The sequence below is a fragment of the Falco naumanni genome, chromosome 3 (genome assembly GCF_017639655.2).
Source record: "Falco naumanni isolate bFalNau1 chromosome 3, bFalNau1.pat, whole genome shotgun sequence".
Lineage (NCBI taxonomy): Eukaryota > Metazoa > Chordata > Aves > Falconiformes > Falconidae > Falco > Falco naumanni.
The window spans coordinates 55,379,233-55,399,272 of record NC_054056.1 but is presented as its reverse complement, the minus strand read 5'-3'; the positions used below and the strand labels follow the sequence as shown (position 1 = coordinate 55,399,272).

Sequence of the window (20,040 nt, the reverse complement as noted above, 5' to 3'; positions counted from 1 at the left end):
ATTTATTTTAAAAACTTGTTTCAGATTGTGTATGTGTTAGTGAAATCTGTGTCAAATGAATTTCTCTTTCAGAGTTCAGTATTTCTTTTATTGCGAATGGAATAGATTAGGTAAATGTTGATTATTACTTGAAGAAAAGTGTGTTCTAAAGTAAATTACATTTTTAGGGTAATTTTAAAAAGTTTATTTTTTTCTTCAGGATATTTTGGGAGTAATTACTCTTGTCTTGAAATTGTGCAATTTTCTTTTCCTGTTTTTGCGTATCTTTCATGCCAGGTGAATATTATTTGTAGGAACAAAGGCTGATTACATATGTTTCTGGTTGTCTTGTCAGACAGACACCCCCAGAAGTGGGAAGGTGAGCAGTTTACAACTTGCTGGTCAAGATACCAGTTTTAGAAATATGTGCTATGAAGTTATCTGTTGGGTAAATAGTGTGGCTACTGAGGTGTTTAAAATGTAAGTTTTTTTTTTCTTCTTTTTTTTTTTTTTTTTTTATGTAAACACCCCCATCTACCCTTGAATGTGACTTAGCTCTTCTGGTGTTTTTAGGCTTTTCATTTCTGCTGCTCAAGAAGAGTATCCCATGTTGCACCTTAATGAAAGCATAATTATCATTATCAGTCATACTTGCTTGGTGCTACAGTGTGTAAATGCTACTTCCTCTCTTGATTTTCACATCAGATGAATTGGATGGGCAGAAGCAAACATGGTGATTTTAACAAATTAGCAGCTCATTTAGGCAGAATAACAATATTAAAAAAAAGAAAGTGTTTATATCAGCAAGTACTGTAGTGAAGTGTGTGGTGATCCTGTGTAAACCTTTATAATCCTCTGCAGAAATATGGTACAAGGCTTTACTTTTCCTGTAGTTTTCTCCTTCCCCTTATAGTGTTTTCCTTTCTTTTTTAGCATTATTTTCCTGGAAGCAGACAGGCATGTACATGTGTTAACTGGGTGGTGTATTTCTATTGCCCCTTTGGTATGTGCCCTGTGTACTGTGGAGTTGATCCATGGCAGAGGTTTGGCCTGGGAAGCTGAATGTCTCTTCTGATAGCACTGTAAGAAAGGTCATGCATGGTACCTACTTTATGTCCCCTCATTGAAATACCTGTCAGCAGCAGGGCCTTTTCAGCTGGCTTCGTTTGTGTTTTGGAAGTTGCACACAGTGACAGTGTTTCTCTGAAGTAGCACTATATAAAAGTGAAACTGACGTCGATACAAATCGATATGAAGTGGTAATATTCACCTGTTGCACGACTGCTAAGTGTTCTGTTTCCTTTTTTGGGAAGGGCTGGAAAACTGTTTCTCACAATTATGTTATTTGGTCACTAATATTAAGAGAACAGTCAAGATCACTGCAGACCACAAAAATCACTTGGAGAGAATGGTCTGATTTATTATTTCTCTCTTTCTGGCATATGCTTTAAGTGGACAGACAGCACTTCTATATTACATTTTGAAATGCATCGTGGTTCAGAATCAAGCTGCATTCAGAACTGGGTTTTAGTGCCTGCATCCATACAGTTAGATAAGTTATTTTCTTTTCAACATGTGTGCCAGGATTTAGGCATTTGTACTTAGGCATTTGTACTTACTTCATAAAAAGAAGCACAGAAAATGCAATTTTTTTGTTTTTGCTGGATGTCTCTCCTGTTCTTCCTTTCATTTTCACTATATTCATTTCAAACACTGTTCTCAAATAAGTAGGCACAGAATCTGTTCCTTGCCAAAGGTGATATATTATTGTAAATTGTATACAGATTTCTACATGTAACTTTACAAAAATCTTAGGAAAAAATTGTTTTACAAATTATTCCTTTCTAAAGAGCATGCTGTTGGTTCTTATTGCTGAACGAGAAGCTGGTCTGTAGATTATTGTAGTCTTACAACTTTTCAGACTCATGACCGTATTAAGGTTTAAGACAGTTGCATAAATATCTTGGGTAAGCATAAAGACCCCCCTGTCATGCTGAGGGTACCACTATCTCTTAAATGGAGGAGAAACATTTTTGTGTATTCACCTGTCAGAATGGAGAAGTGGGACAGACCCTTACTCAGAAAGGAATTCTCATACATCATCTCCCAAGGAAATCTAACCTTTGCTTGCGAAGCTAAACTTAGTTTTTGCTGACAAACAGCCTGCTGCAAGTCTGGCTGCTGCAGCCTTGTAAAATAGCAAGAAATGAAAACTGAGCTGGACCAAGCATTATTCTCATTCTTTGTCTGCTTTTGCACAGCTGTGTGAAAAAGAAAAACAAAGGTTTATATGCACTCATGGATGTGATTGCCTGCAGTGAAACACATGCACAGGGACTACACACATCAGGTTTCTTTAGTGACTTCTCTTAACTTGATTCAGCAGAAAATGTTCTACTTTCTTTTTCAGTGGCTTGGCATACACAGATCTGCTGGGTTATTTTTGTTTGCCAAGTTGTGGCTTCCTTTTTCCCTGTATTTTTTCAGTATGCTTGAAAAACTTTGTTAGCAGTATACTTTTTATCAGATGTCTGCTTAAAAGAAAGTGATGAAAGGTGGTACTTGTGCCAGTTTTTTAGTAAATGTATAAAAAGTACGGTCTGCTTTGTTCCCTGTTTGGATGTTGATTCCCAGTTGGTGAGAGATGTAGGAGTGGCTGAAGTGGTTACTGTTCTGGCTGTCATCCACCGAGCTCCCCCAGAGTTTCCTACTCCAGCAGTACCAATAGTATCTTGATGCTGTGTGTGCTTTCTTTGAAACTGATACCAGCTGATATCAACTGGTGCTGTTTTCCGTTTAATATACCAGGTTAGCATGTCTGTGTTAGCCCAGAAGCAGGCATGCATCCCAATCAGCCATTCTTGTATAAGGGACACGTCACCTTGGGTGAGGACTGTTAGTGTTAGTAACTGGTTTTGGCTGTTGTAGAGATGACATTACTGTAGTTACAAGACTGTATATACACAGATGAACTGTAGTACGGAGATGCCATTTAACACTCTTTAGTTACTCCCCAGAGGAAAACTACCAATCGGATAGAAATATTCCGTCCTGCAACCAAATATGGGAAAGAAGAACAGGACTTGCTGCAAGCAGCCATGATTAAGTAGTGTTTAAAGAAAACGGGGGGGGGGGGGGGGGGGGGGGGGGGGGGGGGCACGACGACACGGACGGGGGACACACAGACCCAACCTCAGGGAAATCCAGATGTTAAGGGACATCCTTTTTCAACAGCAGGCCAGAGGCAAGCAGTCAAGGTATTGAGACCTCTTCAATGGTTCTGTTCCTGGTTTTGCATACAGTTAGTTCCACTAATGGTGGTGAAGAAAAATCCCTTTGCATTAAGGTTTTGTTATTATTTTACCCTGTTTTTCTACTATCAGAGGTGTATCTTGCTTATTTTTGGCTAAAAGTTGCTCATAGTGATCAGGGTTACTCTGTGGTTAGAACATTAGCGCCTGTGGACTGTTTTCCCTTAAAGCTTTGTAAAAGGAGGAGGAAGAAAAAAAGAATTTACATGACTTACTGTTGGGTTTTGTTTGTTTGTTTTGAATTGTAATCTGTGTAAGACCTGTTAAATTATATTGGCCTCTGGAGAAGCTGACTACTTTCCTCAGCTGTTCAAATCTTAGAAGGTGGAAGTTTAAATTTGTAGTGAATAAAATCAACTCAATATTCAGGTCTTTGATTAATTAGCTTGAAAATAGAAGGCTTTAAGTACTCTTGAATTGTTTTGATTATAAAGTACTAAAGTACTCTTGAATTGTTTTGATTATAAAGTACTATCAGATAAGCTTATCATCTGTTTTTTACCTTTATTCCAATTTTATACAAAGGTGTGCATCTGAGCTTCATCACACTCACTAGAAAAGCAGGTATGTAGGAGAGGGTAGGTTTTTATAAAATTTGTGATCTTATTTTAAAACAGTGTTCATCCACTAGCAAGCAAGCCACTACTAAAGCCATCTTTTTTTTTTGGGGTGTGTGTGTTTTTGTTGTTGTCTTCAAGGTGTAACTAGAGAGTAATACAGTGTAGGAATTTATTTGAAACTTAGGGAAGGGAAAAACTTCTCCATTTTCAGTACGCCAATGACATGTATAATGAGAAATGTGAAAGCTGCCATGTATCTATGAACACAGAAACTGTTCAAAACAGATATTTAATCTCTTTATGTAACGAATATTTTATTTGTAGTTGCTATACTCGTATAGACTGAAACTACAAGTACATGGCAGGAAATATCTTGAGTTAATGTCGTTAGTGATTTGAAGAAGTAACTTCCAGTGATGCAGACTTCATTATTGAAGTAAAATCAATGGAACAGGCATGGAGAACAACTTCTTAGGAATTTACATAAATAGATTGAGGAGCTCTGGAGTACATTTAGACACTTAGGAATTTCCAAAATACAGAACTTGAAATCTGTGTTACCTTAGAATGCTCTTTTTAAAACACCCTTCCAAGTAATGAATGAATATATTTCAGTGAGAGTTTGGGGACAGCAGATGAACTGTACTTCTGCAGATAAGTAGACTGGGCTTCATTATCAGACTGTAATGAAAACCTGGTGCTTGTCATGCCCCAGGAATGCAGAAACATTTTTACACTTCCAGGTTATTTTTAGTTATTTTCTTAATAGAAATAATTATGCTAAAAATGCAGTAACTTGAAGTTGTAAATGATGGCAGTCTTACTATGATTCAATGTAAGAATGAATGATTATATATTTCTCATGAATAGCCAGACTTCAGGAATAGTACAGCTGTTCAAAAAAATAGTTCAACGCTCCATTGTTTCACTTCATAGAAACATATAGAATATAGCAGAGAAACATTTATTTTGGGAAAGTCCAAGTTATCTGCAGTGTCATTGATTAATAGTTCCAAGCCATTTTTGTGATGGCATCTTTATTAAGCTTTGTAAAGACAGTTCTTGGTTCAATCATGAGTTACACTTTCCAGTATGATGTTTTCTGTCCTGACTCTTAAAAGTTAATGCTGTTTTATTTCTATAGTAGTGTATTCTGGCAGCATTGTTTATAGCATTTATCTTGGGAAATGAGTGCACATAACCTAAAATTGTGAAAAAGGTAAGAAATTAATAAAGGCCATTATAAATAATCAGGTTTTGTTGGTGTCCTTTTGCAAGCACTGCACTGGATAGCAATGTGATTGTAGTTCACTGAAACCATTTTATAGGATCAAACTGAAACTACTCTGAAGTCTTGAATATTCAAACTGGATTTGCACAAACTGATTTATGTATGTTTTTTTTTAAACTGTCATAATTTTTCATGAATCAGTGCTGGCCACCACCATAATAACAATACATGATCGTGTGACCTGCTTTTCATGTTTCTGAGAAGCAGCCTTTAAAGTAAAGTTTTACCTTCAATTCTCTTCACTAATTTCACATTTGTGATCAATACATGTTTTTTGACTATTTTTATAAGCACAGAGGGGACCATTGTGTTTGCTGGGTAGTAGTCTGGTAGTTTTTGTCCAGAGGCCTGTGTTTTGTCAACCTACATAATTTTAAAGATTCCAAGATGCAGAATTTGTGGTGAAAATTCTTAAGCCAGCATTTCATTCTGCCTTTTATTCTGTGTGTTAAAATTTCATTATTTCTGGGTCTGATTGATTGTCCCATTTTCAGTCTGTGTGTTCCAGGTATTTCTGTGTACATAGCCACCAGGCTTTGGGAGTATGTTGGCATAGTTCAGAGACTGTTTATAATTCTAAGCACCTGCCAGAAGAATTTCTAGAGGTGTCTCCAGTTAGACTGTCTTAATTCACTGTACAGCAGATGGCACTGGAAGAGCATATGAATGGGAGACTTCGGTGATGCTGACTGTAATGAGAGCAAAAGCCGTTGTGTTGCTGAGGGTTATGAATTTGTGTAGCTAATTTTGATGTATTCCAGGAAGAGGTGCATGCTGGGCTCTTCTAGATGTAGACAGTGGAAAATTATACGCTTGCAAGTGTATGAGTGTTCTATATATTAGGGGCTGTTTATATAGCACTTTTAAACACATTAATATGCAATGCAAAATTACAGATATTTAAGTATGTGCAAAGAAAGAAGAGTATCTGGATCAATTAGGGTATTTGGTTTCAGGGTGTATTGTTTTCTTGTGTCCTGGATAAAATGTGTGTGAAAGTTGTCATAAAATAGAATGATTCTCATATGGGAGACTTCTTTAGAGGCTTGCTGTCATCTGTCTGTAGGGTATGTTTTACTTTAGAGAGCTTTGACCTGGACTGCCATTGACTAGATTTTAATTGTCTTTTCTTGGATGAATGAGCTGGACTTCTGGTTATATTCATATTGTTTATGTGGTTTATATTTGAACTTCAAACCTTCATTATTTCTTTATATGAAATGTTACAATGATGTAAATAGTGAGTTGTGCGCTTGGATAATTGCTCATTTTGCTTGATAAAGATACTGGCTAAAGTAGACTTGACAGATGTAAAACACTTTTGCTCAGTAGTCACTTCCAAAGTGAAAAATTTTGACTTCTCTGTGTGCTGCCATATAGATCTATCTGTTGAGAATATTTTTTACATACTGAATTTTAATTTCTAAAAAAACACATTTTGAAAGACTAGTATGTGATGAGAGCCTGTTCTTTAAGTGACTTGCTTAGTCTTTTACTTATGGAGAAGCTGAAGAAATGTTATTCTTTCACCCACATTTTAGGTAACTAATTCCTTTGAAACATCAATAAAAAAAGTTGGTGAATCACCCTTGGGGTCTGTACTTCTCTCCCAAATCAGCAATGTGATAATATTCTTTTATTTTCTCCATAGCTTAGAAGGCAGATTTCACTTTGTTTCATGCTAGCTTTTTTAGGGTTAGGAACTGCAAACATTGTGGTGTACTCCCCACAGGGATGGGGGAGCATATCTTGTAAAGTGGAAATAGTATTGGCTTGTGAATGTCAGTCAGAAGCAGTTGGAGAACATTGTGGATTTCACATTGGGGCTTCATGGTAGAAACACTGAGGATTCCTAAGCTTCTGGTACTACATACACAAAGGCACAGTTAAATTTACCAAGTGAAAAAGACTCTGACTTTGTCAGTTTAGGACAGGGGTCCTCAAACTATGGCTCGTGGGCTGGATACGGCCCCCCAGGGTCCTCAATACAGCCCCCGCTATTTACAGAAACCCCACCCCACCCCCACCCCACCCCCCCTGCCAGGGGTTGAGGGGGAAACCAAGCAGCTGCAGATGGCTGCCTGCCACTTCATCCACGCGCCGGTCCCCTGTTTAAGAAGTTTGAAGACCCCTGGTTTAGGAGCTGCATAGAATCCTGAAGTTGTATTCTTCACTCATTTTGTAGGTTCATTTAGTTATATATAATGAAAAGAGTACTGTAATTACTATAAGTAAGAGTATTGTTAAGATGGCAAAACCCAAATGGTTTAGGAATAGAAGGTCAACAGGGTGTTTTGAGTCTACTTATAGCTGACATGTAACTCTTCCTTTATCTGTAGGTTTTTCTTAATACTGTACTTTGTCAGTTATTCTGATATGCCAAATTCCAGGCATGTAAACCCACTAAATATATTCTACTTGTGTGGGGTTTTTTCCCAGTACTTCCATATTTCCCAATTCCAAACATATGGAGCTCATATTAAACATAAGTATTTCAAAACATGAAATGTTATGGTTCTGCATTTATCTGTCATAAGGCAAGGAAAACAAAAGTAGTGTCTTAACATTTGAAAATACTTGTGCATATCTCAGTATCATCTCCAAATTATCTAAGTGGAATATGTTTTTTAATGTGTCAGGACTCCTGGTACCACAGGGGTCAGGTTAAAAGTGGCAAATAAGCAGTGAACTTCTAATAAAATACTGGTCCTGTGTTTTTTGTTTTTTTTTTTTTTTTTAAGGTTTTAATATTTGTTTATAGCAAAGGTTAGTTCTTAGTCTTTTGTTTAGGAATCAAGTTTTTTGGGGATGTTTTGTTCTCTGCTGATGGCAAGTAAATCAGTTTACAGGCAGAAGAGAAACTTAGTTTCTCCCCGTTGAGAGAAAGGAAAGTGTGGTTTAGTTTGATAAAAGAAAAAGAAATGTGAAGAGCTGAAGACACTCAAAAAATGGACTTAGGAAATGTTGGAGGTTATGGCAAAGACAGAAAAGGTCTTTGAGGTAGGGTAATGCAGGTAGTGTAGGGAACCTGAAGATAAGGCTAGGGTACAAATCCGAGTAAATCAAGCTTTAATGCTTCTGCTCTTTATGAGAACAGTGTTCAACACCCCGGCAGCAGGGCTTTACTTAAAATGTTTCAAGATTTTTTTGAAGCTCAGAATCCGTAGTTGCCTTGCATTGTCTTTCAGTTTGCTTTGGATATGATACTTTAGCCTTTGTGTATTTGAGGACCATAAGAGCTGGGCTGGACAAGAGGATAGATGACAAGAGTCAATGGATTCATGTTTGATTATAGTAGTCATTCTCTTTACATGCTTTTTTGCAATTTTTGAATGGTTATTTAAGAAAATCATACTGTTTAGCTAATAAAACTTAGTTCATTGCACTATTTTTCTCAGTTGCTTGTATTGCGATACAATGGGAGAAAAGTGGGAAGCGCACGCATAAGGACTGTTTTACTTTCCCCTCAGTCCCCCAAGCTTGAAAGATTTCTTGAAAGACTCTTCGGCTCCTCCAGCTTGCCATGCTTAGCCTGGAGCCAGGCTTACTGCTGCACTTTGTGCTGCTAACATCACACATGTTTGGAGGTACGTGGAATAATGGCTACTACTAACAGTAAGACTATTTTTTTGGCAGCAGCAGCTTCCCTTTCTCCTCTTTCCCTTCTTGTTCTTTCCTTCTCTGCAGAGCTGCTTGCTTTGGAAGGTCTAACCAACATTAAAAAAAACACACACACAAAAAAAACCCCAAACCAAACAAAAAACCTCCCCAAACATACAGCCCCTGCCACCCCACCCCAAAAAACCAAGCTGAAAAGTCAAATTTATGGAGGAGGTGAGTACATGATGCTGGAAGATGCCAGGTGGGAGCAATTGACTGGGTTGTGAACAGATGTGTCCACTTAGTCGTGACAGAAGTACTGAAGGAAGAAAAGCTCCAATAGTACTAGCAGGGATAGCCTGTGATTTGACCTCCTCTGTGCCTAAAACAGAGTTTGGCAGTAACTTCTCTTTCATAGATGTTCAGGAGGGGACTCCTGTGACTTGCTCTGAACAGATGCTACTTTGCTGTTGGTGTCTATTTTTTTCACTAGAGTTAGTTTTTCTATAATTATGTAACTATTTGAATATTGCTCAACTTCCCTGTGTAAAGAAAGTATGACCTTGTAAGACCATGTTTTTAGGACTAATTGCAGTTTAACCTGTGTGTAGGAATCCTGTTATCTCCTATAGTTTTGTATTCTGTAGTTATTTTTGTGGCGATTTTTTTTTTTTTAGGAGCCTTCTGAAAGATAGGAGTGTTTCTGTGCATGAACATTTTATATAGAGGCATTAAATGTATGTGCCTGTGAGTGTGATATAATGTGTGTGTATTTAAAAAATAGCATGGTGAAATCAGAAAAAAGTTGCGGAAATCACCAAGGCAGATGTAGAAGATACATTTTTTGAGCCTGATTGGTTTCCAAGTCAGCTGCCTGTATTTACTTCTATTTGATGCCTGTTACTTAAGTACTGCAATTTCTGTTTTGTTTGGAGAGGGGGAAACCCTTATGGATAATTTTTAAAATACTTCTTTTGTGAAGTTAATTGTTTTTTATTTGTTTCCAGGAAATGGCTCTTGAAGTTAAATGAGACTGGATAAAACACATAAATGAAGCAGAAGCTGCTCTGCATGTGTTAGGACTGTATCACCACAAGCACTGCTGATCAGCCAGACTTGGTAACTTGTCATAATGAAGAAAATTAGTCTCAAAACAATTCGCAAGTCCTTTAACTTAAATAAAAGTAAAGATGAAAGTGACTTTGTAGTGGTTCAGCAGCCATCGTTAAGTGAATTTGGAAAAGATGACTCCTTGTTTGGCAGCTGCTATGGTAAAGATTTGGCTAGCTGTGAAGTCAATAGTGAAGATGAAAAAGGCGGCAAAAATAGATCAAAAAGTGAAAGCTTAATGGGTACGTTAAAAAGGAGGCTTTCAGCAAAACAAAAACAGAAAGGCAAAGGCAGCACACCATCTGTAAGCTCTGCAGATGATGACACCTTTTCTTCCTCATCTGCTCCAATAACCTTCAAAGACGTGCGAGCTCAAAGACCTCTGAGATCCACCTCCCTCCGTAATCACCATTACAGTCCAACTCCATGGCCCCTTCGACCTACAAATTCAGAAGAGACTTGCATCAAAATGGAAGTGAAAGTGAAGGCCTTGGTCCATTCCTCTAATCCAAGCCCAGCACTGAATGGTGTTCGAAAGGACTTCCATGACTTGCAGTCAGACAGCGTGTTCCAGGAACAAAACAATGCATTAAAAAATACGGAATCTCAGAATGGGGACTTGCATCTTCATATTGATGAACATGTGCCTGTAGTTATTGGATTAATGCCTCAGGACTACATTCAGTATACTGTGCCTTTAGATGAGGGAATGTATCCTTTGGAAGGATCACGTAGTTACTGTCTGGATAGTTCCTCACCCATGGAAGTTTCAACTGTTTCTTCTCAAGTGGGGGGGAATGCTTTCCATGAAGAAGAGAGCCAAGTGGATCAGGATGTAGTCGTTGCACCGGATATCTTTGTGGACCAGACAGTGAATGGCTTGTTGATTGGTACCACAGGGGTCATGTTGCAAAGCTCAAGAGTTAATCACAGCGATGTCCCTCCACTCTCACCTTTGCTACCTCCAATGCAGAATAATCAAATCCAAAGGAACTTCAATGGATTAAATGGCACAGATGCCCATGTGGCTGAAAGTATGCGCTGCCATTTGAATTTTGATCCTAACACTGCCCCTGGAGTTGGAAGAGTTTATGATTCTGTTCAGAACAGTGGTCCTATGGTTGTGACAAGTCTCACAGAAGAACTGAAAAAACTTGCAAAACAAGGATGGTACTGGGGCCCCATTACACGTTGGGAGGCAGAGGGAAAATTAGCTAATGTGCCTGATGGCTCGTTTCTCGTTCGAGATAGTTCTGATGATCGTTATCTTTTAAGTTTGAGTTTTCGTTCCCATGGAAAAACTCTTCACACTAGAATTGAACACTCAAATGGTAGGTTTAGCTTTTATGAACAACCAGATGTGGAGGGACATACATCTATAGTTGACTTAATTGAACATTCAATCAGGGACTCTGAAAATGGAGCTTTCTGCTATTCGAGATCCCGACTGCCTGGATCTGCAACTTACCCAGTGAGACTGACAAATCCAGTATCTCGGTTCATGCAGGTGCGTTCTTTACAATACCTGTGTCGTTTTGTTATACGTCAGTACACCAGAATAGACCTGATTCAGAAACTGCCTTTGCCAAACAAAATGAAGGATTATTTACAGGAAAAGCACTACTGAAAGCTTACGGGAATCTTGCATCTTGCACTTTGGGAACAACAACAACAAAAAGAGATTGAATTACAGTTTACAGACTTTCATTATTATCAAAATCTTTTGCTGCCATAAAAATATTTCATTTTTGTGTGTAAAAGGAAAGTAATGCATTTTGGATTTATGTTTGTTTTGGGATTTTTTGTGTATTTTGGGGGGCTTCTTTTTTTTGGGGGGGGTGGGGGGAAGAATGATCTCCAGTTTATTTTCAGAAGTGTGAAATAGCTATCTTTCATCAATGTGCAGATTAATCACAATGTGAATGATCAAATTCTCCTTAATTTCCCCCAAGTCCTTTGCTGCTATCCACTGTGATTTTTATGCATTGAAAGCACATTTCATGTGTATTCAACCATAAGTAAAAGTAAAATGAAACTTGTTGAATGGAATTTTTTTCCTTTAAAATAGCCTGTTTGAAAAAAAATGATTGTGGATAAAAAACATATTGGTATTCTAAATCACAGAATTTACATCTATGTTAAAAATTATTTCCTAGTATCCTAATTACAAATTTCTATAGAGATATGTCCTAATGTAGAACATACAGAGCTGTGTGATAAGAACATGGTTATGCAGCATATCTCTGGAAAAAAACCCCACCTTTCTCCTAAACCTTGTATTGTCTGTAGACTCTTGTCTTTGAGAAGGCTGATTCAGCCTTCTTCTTGTCTCAATATTTTGTCCTTCTAAAAATGGCCTTTAAAAAAAAAAAGCCTATGAAAGTCAATGTGTAGTACCTATAAGGAAATTGTGGTATTGGGGTCTTGTCAAATACTGTCTTTTAAAATCATGCCATTAGTTACATAAATGAACACCTACCAGGTCCCCTCTTTCTGTCCTTTTCCCTCCTGCCTCCTCTTGCTGGGGTGGGAATAGACCATAAATTGATAAGCCATTTTAAGGATGGGGTAAAACTTCTAATAGGATGACTTCTACAATATATGTTCAAGCTACTTGGATTTTTATTATTTTCCATTTTCTGCATTTTTTTCATTTCAAAAGTGCAGTAATACACTAATGTCCTTTGGATCCCAATTTCCCCCTTTTTTTTGGATATCCTTTGGGGAGGAAGGAACAGGACTGATAATGTTTTTTTGGATGAAAGATGCTTAAAATGCATCTCTAAAGCTCTGTTCTCACAGCCTTTCAAATTATGGGGAAAAGAGGTTTGGATATACACTGAATGCAGAAAATGTTTGTTTACTGTCATGAAATATGTTTTGACGTATGAAATATTGAATCAATTAAGTAAATGTTTGTATCTGTCAAAGATTCTGGCATTTGGAAAGCTTACAGTTATTCTAACCTTCTGTAGGGAAAAAGACTTTCAGTGGGGAGTACAGGTTCTACATTAATATTTTCGTCATACAAGGTTAATCCATGGCATTTTTCTGATTTGTTTCAGGTTTCTTTTCCCCATGATTTTATCTTTTATGAGTTATTTGTAAAAGGGAGCTAGTTTGGGAGGGAGGCTTGCTTTGCTTGCCTCTACCCCTTGTTTTGTATTTTAGAATGTCATCTTCCCCATTTCTGGTAGGAGTGGCTAGTCAGTAAACATCAGCTTAGAAAATGCTGTTCATCTTTGATAAAGCTTTCTTGTTTAGGTCATTTTCTTCTTGTTGAAGCTAATCTTTTTGTCCCCTGAAATAAGTCTTTAATAATGAATACAGTATTGCTGCAAGGTGGTGCAGTAGCACTACATCTTGGGTTGCCTGAATTGATAGACAAAATTTATATTTTTTTAATTTATTTTTTGACCATAATGTTTAACTAAAAAATAAAAAAAATAAAATCAAAGGTAGATAAAGGCTGCCTTTGCTTTTAAAGGGAGGGAGAATAAGGATTCTTTCTTTAGTCTGATAAAGTTTTAAACTTAAAAAAAAATAATCTAGAGCAGTCTATATGGATAATTTGTTGGCTCTGCCATTGAGATATTATGTATGAAAGTGTGAATTCTGTTTTCTTTTTTTCCCTCTACTGACTTACCCCCCCTCCAGCTCCCCTCTCCCCCCCTGCCCCGCCCCCCCCCCCCCCCCCGGACCTGAATCAGGATCACTAACTTTATTCAGAAGGCACAATAACCTATTGTATGGTACAGTGTTCTGATTCTGTCTGTGGGGAGGAAAAAGAAAATCATTTTTATGGATTTCAGACACATACTTTTGGAAGAAGACCTCTGGCATTTTCTTCACTTTAAAAATTCTTTCCCCATACAAGCTAGAGGACCTATGCATTCTACAGAATCTTTGAAAGATTATAGTATATTAAATATTTTCTTTGCCATTTTAATACCACTATTGAATGGATTAGATATGTTTATCCTATGCCATTACATTGAAACATAAATATTTGAAGCTATAATATCCTGGTCTTGTTCCTGAATTGAAAAATGTGTAAGAACACACATGTTAAATTTCTTGCCCATGCCTTTGTAAATGTTAGTTCGTTCACTGATACAAATTGATGCATTTTTTTTTTTTAAAAACACTTTGGTTCAGCTATCCATCTTTTTAATTGCCTTCCTTGCTGTGTTCTTCACCTGTGAACTTAATCAGGTCTAGTTAACTCTCCCCGCCCACCCCCCCCCACCCCCCCCAAATCTTCCACAAAAGGAACACTGTAAAGTGGTGGATGCCTAGGATATGAGAACCATATACCGCTTTGCTTCTAAATAAAAAAGTGGTGGTGATATTTCTGCTAAGCTCAAAATACTTTAAATCAGTAATAAGTAGACACAAATACTTACTTTTACAGGTTTCGTTAATTAGAACCTCAGAGTATTTTTTCATGCTGAGGTAACTGGCCAGCCAGGAGAAGGAACCCAGAAAAATTACTTTGAAAACATTAAAGATACTTACCGTTTCTTATAATAAAGATTAATATGAAAGAAACACAGTAACATTTAGTTATGAGACAACTTAGAATTACTCAGAGTAACCACAAAAATTGTGTTGACTTCTGCTTCATGAAAATTAGAGGAAAGAAGTTTCCTTGACAGATAATAGGAAGATGATGGAGCATAGTTTGGGGGCCTTTGGAAGTAGATACGCTAGGAATAAAAGCTAACCGACTGTGATCCTTATAGAGTAGAAATATGGCTATTTATTCAGCACAACAGTTTAAGGATTAAAAAGATATGCTTTTTATGCAATTGAATTGTGGGAAAAATGTTTTTGAAAATGAAACTTTGAAATAAAACTTTTATTTGAGCATCTGAAATGATTGACGTTATTGATAACATTGTCTGTTTTACCAATCAGAAGAGTAAAACCACATCTTGTATTTGGAAATAGAAAAATAAATTTGCACAATTTCCTCTGTGGGTTTTTTTTTTTGGTTTTTGTAAGCCAGTGTTATGAACAACTGAAAGTGATTTGTATACTTTAATCTATACTATACTTTGAAGGATATAGCACTTATCCTACTGTTGCCATAGTGAATGCCATCTTTTTATCAAAATCTTTTTCTGTCAGAAGGATCAGAAATGCAATTATTAGTTAAACTCTTTGTTCTCAGATGAGCTGACTTTGCATTCTGTTAAAGTCAATTTCTTTCTATGAATATTGACTGCTGGGCTAAGTGAAATCTTGTGCAGTTTTTGTTTTGATGCATTTTATCGATGTGAATACTGGAATTATGAATTTAAAATAGCATACCAGCAATATATGGGCTGTGATTCTGATGAGAAGTATTTCTGTGTTCCAAACTTTCAAATTCTGAGCTAAGCTATGGATAAATTCATGATTGCCGATTTAATTTCTTAAAACCTTTTTATGACTGCAAAGAATAAAAATTATAAGCATTCTTTATAAATAAAAAAATGGGCTAGATGGTAGTTCATAATATGGGAAATATGGAATTGTTGTATCTGGAAAGTGTTCTAAATTCTACTCAGATAATGAAAAATTCTTAAAGAATTTTGTATGAATACCTGTTGGGTTGAAGAATTTTTATAGTGGTGACTGAGTGCCATGAAGTTAATGCTTACAATCCAGATTGCTGTAGTTTACACTTCTCTCTGTTTCAGACCTGGTGTGCACTATTTGTACTAAGCACGCCACAGAGTGAATTATCCAAAGTCCATTGATTTTAATGTGTTTTGGTTTGTAAACAAAATTATAGTAATTTCTTGCACATTTTTGAAAAATAATTGTATAAGGATTTATGTATCTGCTTCCGGATACGGTGTGTAAATAAAAATTTCATTCACAAAAAGATTTGTGGAGTGTTCTATACCGTAATGATCTAAAACAAAAAATATGAAAGACATTGTAAAATTTGGACATCTGACTTAAACATTTAAATTTTAATGGTTACTGGTTTATATTTTTATATTTTTTACTGTTCTATATTGTTTAACCTTGTTAGTTGACTTTTCATAGTATTTCTGTATATTGATTATATTAAATCGTACTTTTGAAAGCAAGAAAAAAATTGCCAGAACATAACTGGAATATATTTTTTAAAAGGTCTGCGTATATACTGTAACCTAACTTTTTGATAATTATTTGTTGGTTTTTTTCCCTTAAAAAAAAAAAGATTGTAACAAAAGTCTCCATTTCATCTAGATGTACGTCAAAGGTAACACACCATCTCTTGTCTTCCAAGTAAGCAAATAGTTCTTACTTAGTTGCAAAGTTTAAAAAAGAACACCACCACCACGGTGTCGATCTCCATATTTTCACTGGATGCTGTCCATTTGCTTTAAAAAGGGAGTGACATTTTAAACCCTGGGAAATTACACAAATAAATGAGAAAATCAAGGATAAACAATTTATGTTACAAAACATATGTACAATTGTTCACATGTTTTTGTGTAGTTGGAACTTAGAGTCACTATTCAAATTCAGCAAAATACTACCAGCTCCTTAGGTCTTGTTTATAACTGATTTGGTTTTGTTGGCTTTTTTTTAGTTTTTATTTTTTAAACAAACAACCCCCCAACCTTGGTAGAAAGTAACTCTTCTTCGTATTGTCTGCAGCTGGTAAGTTACAGAATACATAGAAAAGTACTTAAGTCCTAAAACACTAACCAGAAATAATTCATAGTTTTTGCCACTTAAGAGGAAACTGCCTTCTCCTGTTTTGTACTGCTGGGGCTGGTATGGTGGTGTCCCCCAGCACACGGGATTTTGCTGGTGTTTTGTTAGTAAGTCTGTGTAGATGCTCTTCTCTGTGTTTGTTCTACTTCAGAATATTTGGGGAAAAATAAACTTGTGCTCAAATGTGTCTTTGGTAAGTGGTGAAAGGTGAGTAAGAGTTAATTTTACAGCCGCCTGTAAAATTAGCACAATCCAGGTGGGGTTGAAATGTTTATAGTCAAGATGCCTGTAATGCTAGTTATTCCTACCTCCTATTCAATCAGCTTCACAGCTGTGAGAGTGGAAGAGAAATTCTAAGACACTGCCAGATACAGAAAGCTTGCTGTATGCCTGATAACGTAACCCTTGTACCAAGGCAGGGCTTGGCATTGAGCATGTATGTGAATTAAGTCATCCTCTGCAATTAAGACCTCAAAGATTAGAAAGCTGCAAGATCTAGTAGAAATCCATAATATTTTGAAGCAAAGTTTGATCACAGCACTCCAGCACATGCAATTTGCCTGCAGTGTGCTTTGCTTTTTTTTTTCTTTCCTTTTCAAAGGCTGAGGTTTAGCAGAGCATTTTAGCATTTCGTGTGGCATTAGCATGCATGTCTATGACTTTCCTGGTAAGGCAATACCTACTCTTTTCTGTCAAAGCCATGTAAAGTAGGAATAGGATGTTGTAGGGAGTGGAGGCAATGGTTATTTGTTTGGTTTTGGGAAGTAACTCAGAAATAAGAGGTGTTCTGCCTCCTGAGACAGGAGGCTGTGATTCTTTCAAGCCAGCTGGCCGCATGCTTTGGTAAGCTACTGAGTCTCTCAAAGTGCGAACTTTGAAGATGGTACTGCTGAGGGTTGTAGGCAGGGCTCCAGCCCTCAGGAAACAGGCTTAAAAAGGAAAGGAATCTTTCCTTGTGTAGAATGAGGAAGGAAAGATAAACAAGATGTTTGATGTTTCACTTTTGGTGGGTGAGAATTAAGTATTTTGGATGCAGATGGCGCAGGAATGTGTGATGGAATCTGTACTGCTCCTGACACTTGATAGCTCAAGTGCCATTAGAGCAGTCATGTGTGGAGGAAAGAGTCAACATACAGTGAAAGGAAGAGGAGCTGTAGCAAAGGTAATGCAAGGTTTGTAAAACTTAACACACGTTTAACATCAGATACAGGTGTTCCTGTCTCATCTGTTCTTCAAAATTTCCAGTTTCCTTTAATTTGCAAAACTGTTCAGCTGCAGTTCCAGTTTGCATGGCTGTGAACAGGGCATTGTGTTCTCAGCTGAGCCTGCCACAGTAAGAAGGGCAGCTTTTAAAAGGAATCCCTGTTGGTTCCAGCTATTTAAATGGGAAATGTTGCTCAAGTAGATGAAGTAATTCAAATGTATTTTCCCAAATTATTCATGAAATGGCTAGGTCATCTATCATCACGTGATCAACTTCACATCTATTTCTTAATGATACGTGTTGTCTTTTCAGTTATACACCTTTCAAATAAGAAAGGAAGGAAAACACTGCTTGAATTTCTCAGACTGTCACTGGATGCTTCTGTGTTTGACCATATTGCATCAACCAAGGGGGTATCTGGGCTGAAGAGATTTTTGGCAGTGTTGTGTTCCCACAGAACATTCCCCCCCACACACCTTTTTCTTTGCCCCAGCCGTCTGCTTCCATCAGGAGACAGCAGCTGTCTTGTTCAGTTTCTGATGGAATTGTCTGGATTTTCAAAAGATTTTCTGTCTGCTGCTGCATATTCAGATTTCCACTGAAAAGTGTGCTTTGTATTTTCTTTCAGAGCACCTTTCTTCCCTGGTTGTCTGCCGTGTATCACTGAGAAGAAAATAAAACAAATGTGAGTGTTCTAATAGTCTTCCAACCTGTTCTTTTCTGAAGTGAAATTGTTTCTGGTTTAAACACTCCCATTTTGAGTTAATGGAAAATTTACCTGAACTATTCTGCGCGAGTAGTATCTTGCAGTCTTATGATGCTGAAAACTCTAAAAGTGTAATCTTCAAGACTTTATTATTGCACAATAACTTGAAGATACTCAATGGTTCTTATGAATGTAAAGTTTGGAAAATGTTTAGGTTGGAAAAATCAAGTCTGTGAAATTAATCTCGTTATCTTTTTATACTTTTTAAACTCCTGTGTGGGGGCACCAGCAAAATGAAAACTATTCCTGTTGAGGCGTCTTACCTTGTCATGGTGAAAACTTCTGCTGAGCTCTGCTGAATGGAGAAGGTGTTAGGGAAATTCCCAAATCTCGGGCAGAAGAATATAACTCTTGTCATTCCTGAAAATGGAAGAGGGGTTGGTTCGCAGGGTAGGTGGCATGGCAGGTGCCACTCCTGGTGTGTTTTCTGCCTGCATTGAGAGAGTCAGTGGGTGATAGGACCTCTCATGAGTTCCTCTTTAGCTTTTGACATCTTTTCCAGATCTTGCCACCAATGACAGTATGCTGGTGGCTAGGATTGTTTGAGAAACTCCTGTCTTTCTAGGCTGTATTGAAAGTAAAAGGTACTAAAGTGCAAGGTCCATGGTAGACTTGCTCCTTTTTGTTACTCATCTGTGACAGTCAATGACTGATTGCAAGTTTTCTAACTTCCCCTTACGTTTTCTTTTTCTTCATGTATTTTTTCAGTTTCGTCTGATGAAATTCATCTGGATAAATCCAGATCAAAGAAGTGATAGAAGGATGGAAATTGTTATTATTGGTGTATTTTCAGTGGGATTTTTTTTTATCTAATTACAAGTTACATGAAATTTAATATTGACTTTGTTAACTTCTTCACACCAGTTAAATGTTAGGGTGTGTGTATTGAAAAATCATTTACTTCTGTGGGTTAATATAATGCAGAAAGTGAAGATAACCTCACCGTCATCTACTGGTATGTAATTTACTGTATATCCAAGTTTCTTATGAAGATAATACTTAGAATGAAAGTCATAGCCTCTCATAATTAGATCATTACCTTTTCTCCAATTAACAGTGGTATTTGGGAAAAAGTTACTTAAATTCTATTTTTCTTCAACCAGTTAATGTTTGAAAGCATTTCCTTTACATGAGGAAAAAAAACAACCAACCAACCGACCCACTCAAAACACCTAAAAAACCCCTAATAATTTTGGCACTGTCGAACCTTCAAATGAACATTGACCTAAAATTTTCAAGTGTAATTAAGTGAAATCCTGGAACAGTTTTCTATGGGTAGTGAAGAGGCAGAACGTTGAACTGAAAAGCTTTTGTTTCAGAAACAGTATCTGCTGTCATAATAATAAATCTACTTTCTGTCTAAAAATCCAGTAATATATGAATTTAGTATATTGTTTTATTCTAATATAATAAAAAGGCTTTCCAACTGCAATGCAATGCAAGAATAAATATTACTTTGATGTTGTCTGACTGAACTGCTGAGACGTGATGTAGAAACTTCTTACTATCATGGTTAA

General features: G+C 36.9%; 1 protein-coding gene across 2 annotated transcripts in view; it reads left to right on the top strand.

The window, feature by feature from the left end:
- The window catches only part of SOCS6 (suppressor of cytokine signaling 6), a 29,851-nt gene extending 14,125 nt beyond the window's left edge, over nucleotides 1-15,726 (top strand). For both annotated transcript variants that reach the window (XM_040587393.1, XM_040587392.1), the window contains exon 2: nucleotides 9,749-15,726. In XM_040587393.1, the coding sequence (XP_040443327.1) occupies nucleotides 9,874-11,478 (1,605 nt within the window). In that variant the 5' untranslated portion in view covers nucleotides 9,749-9,873 and the 3' untranslated portion in view covers nucleotides 11,479-15,726. The remainder of the gene's footprint in view (nucleotides 1-9,748) is intronic.
- Nucleotides 15,727-20,040: the final 4,314 nt, after the last annotated feature.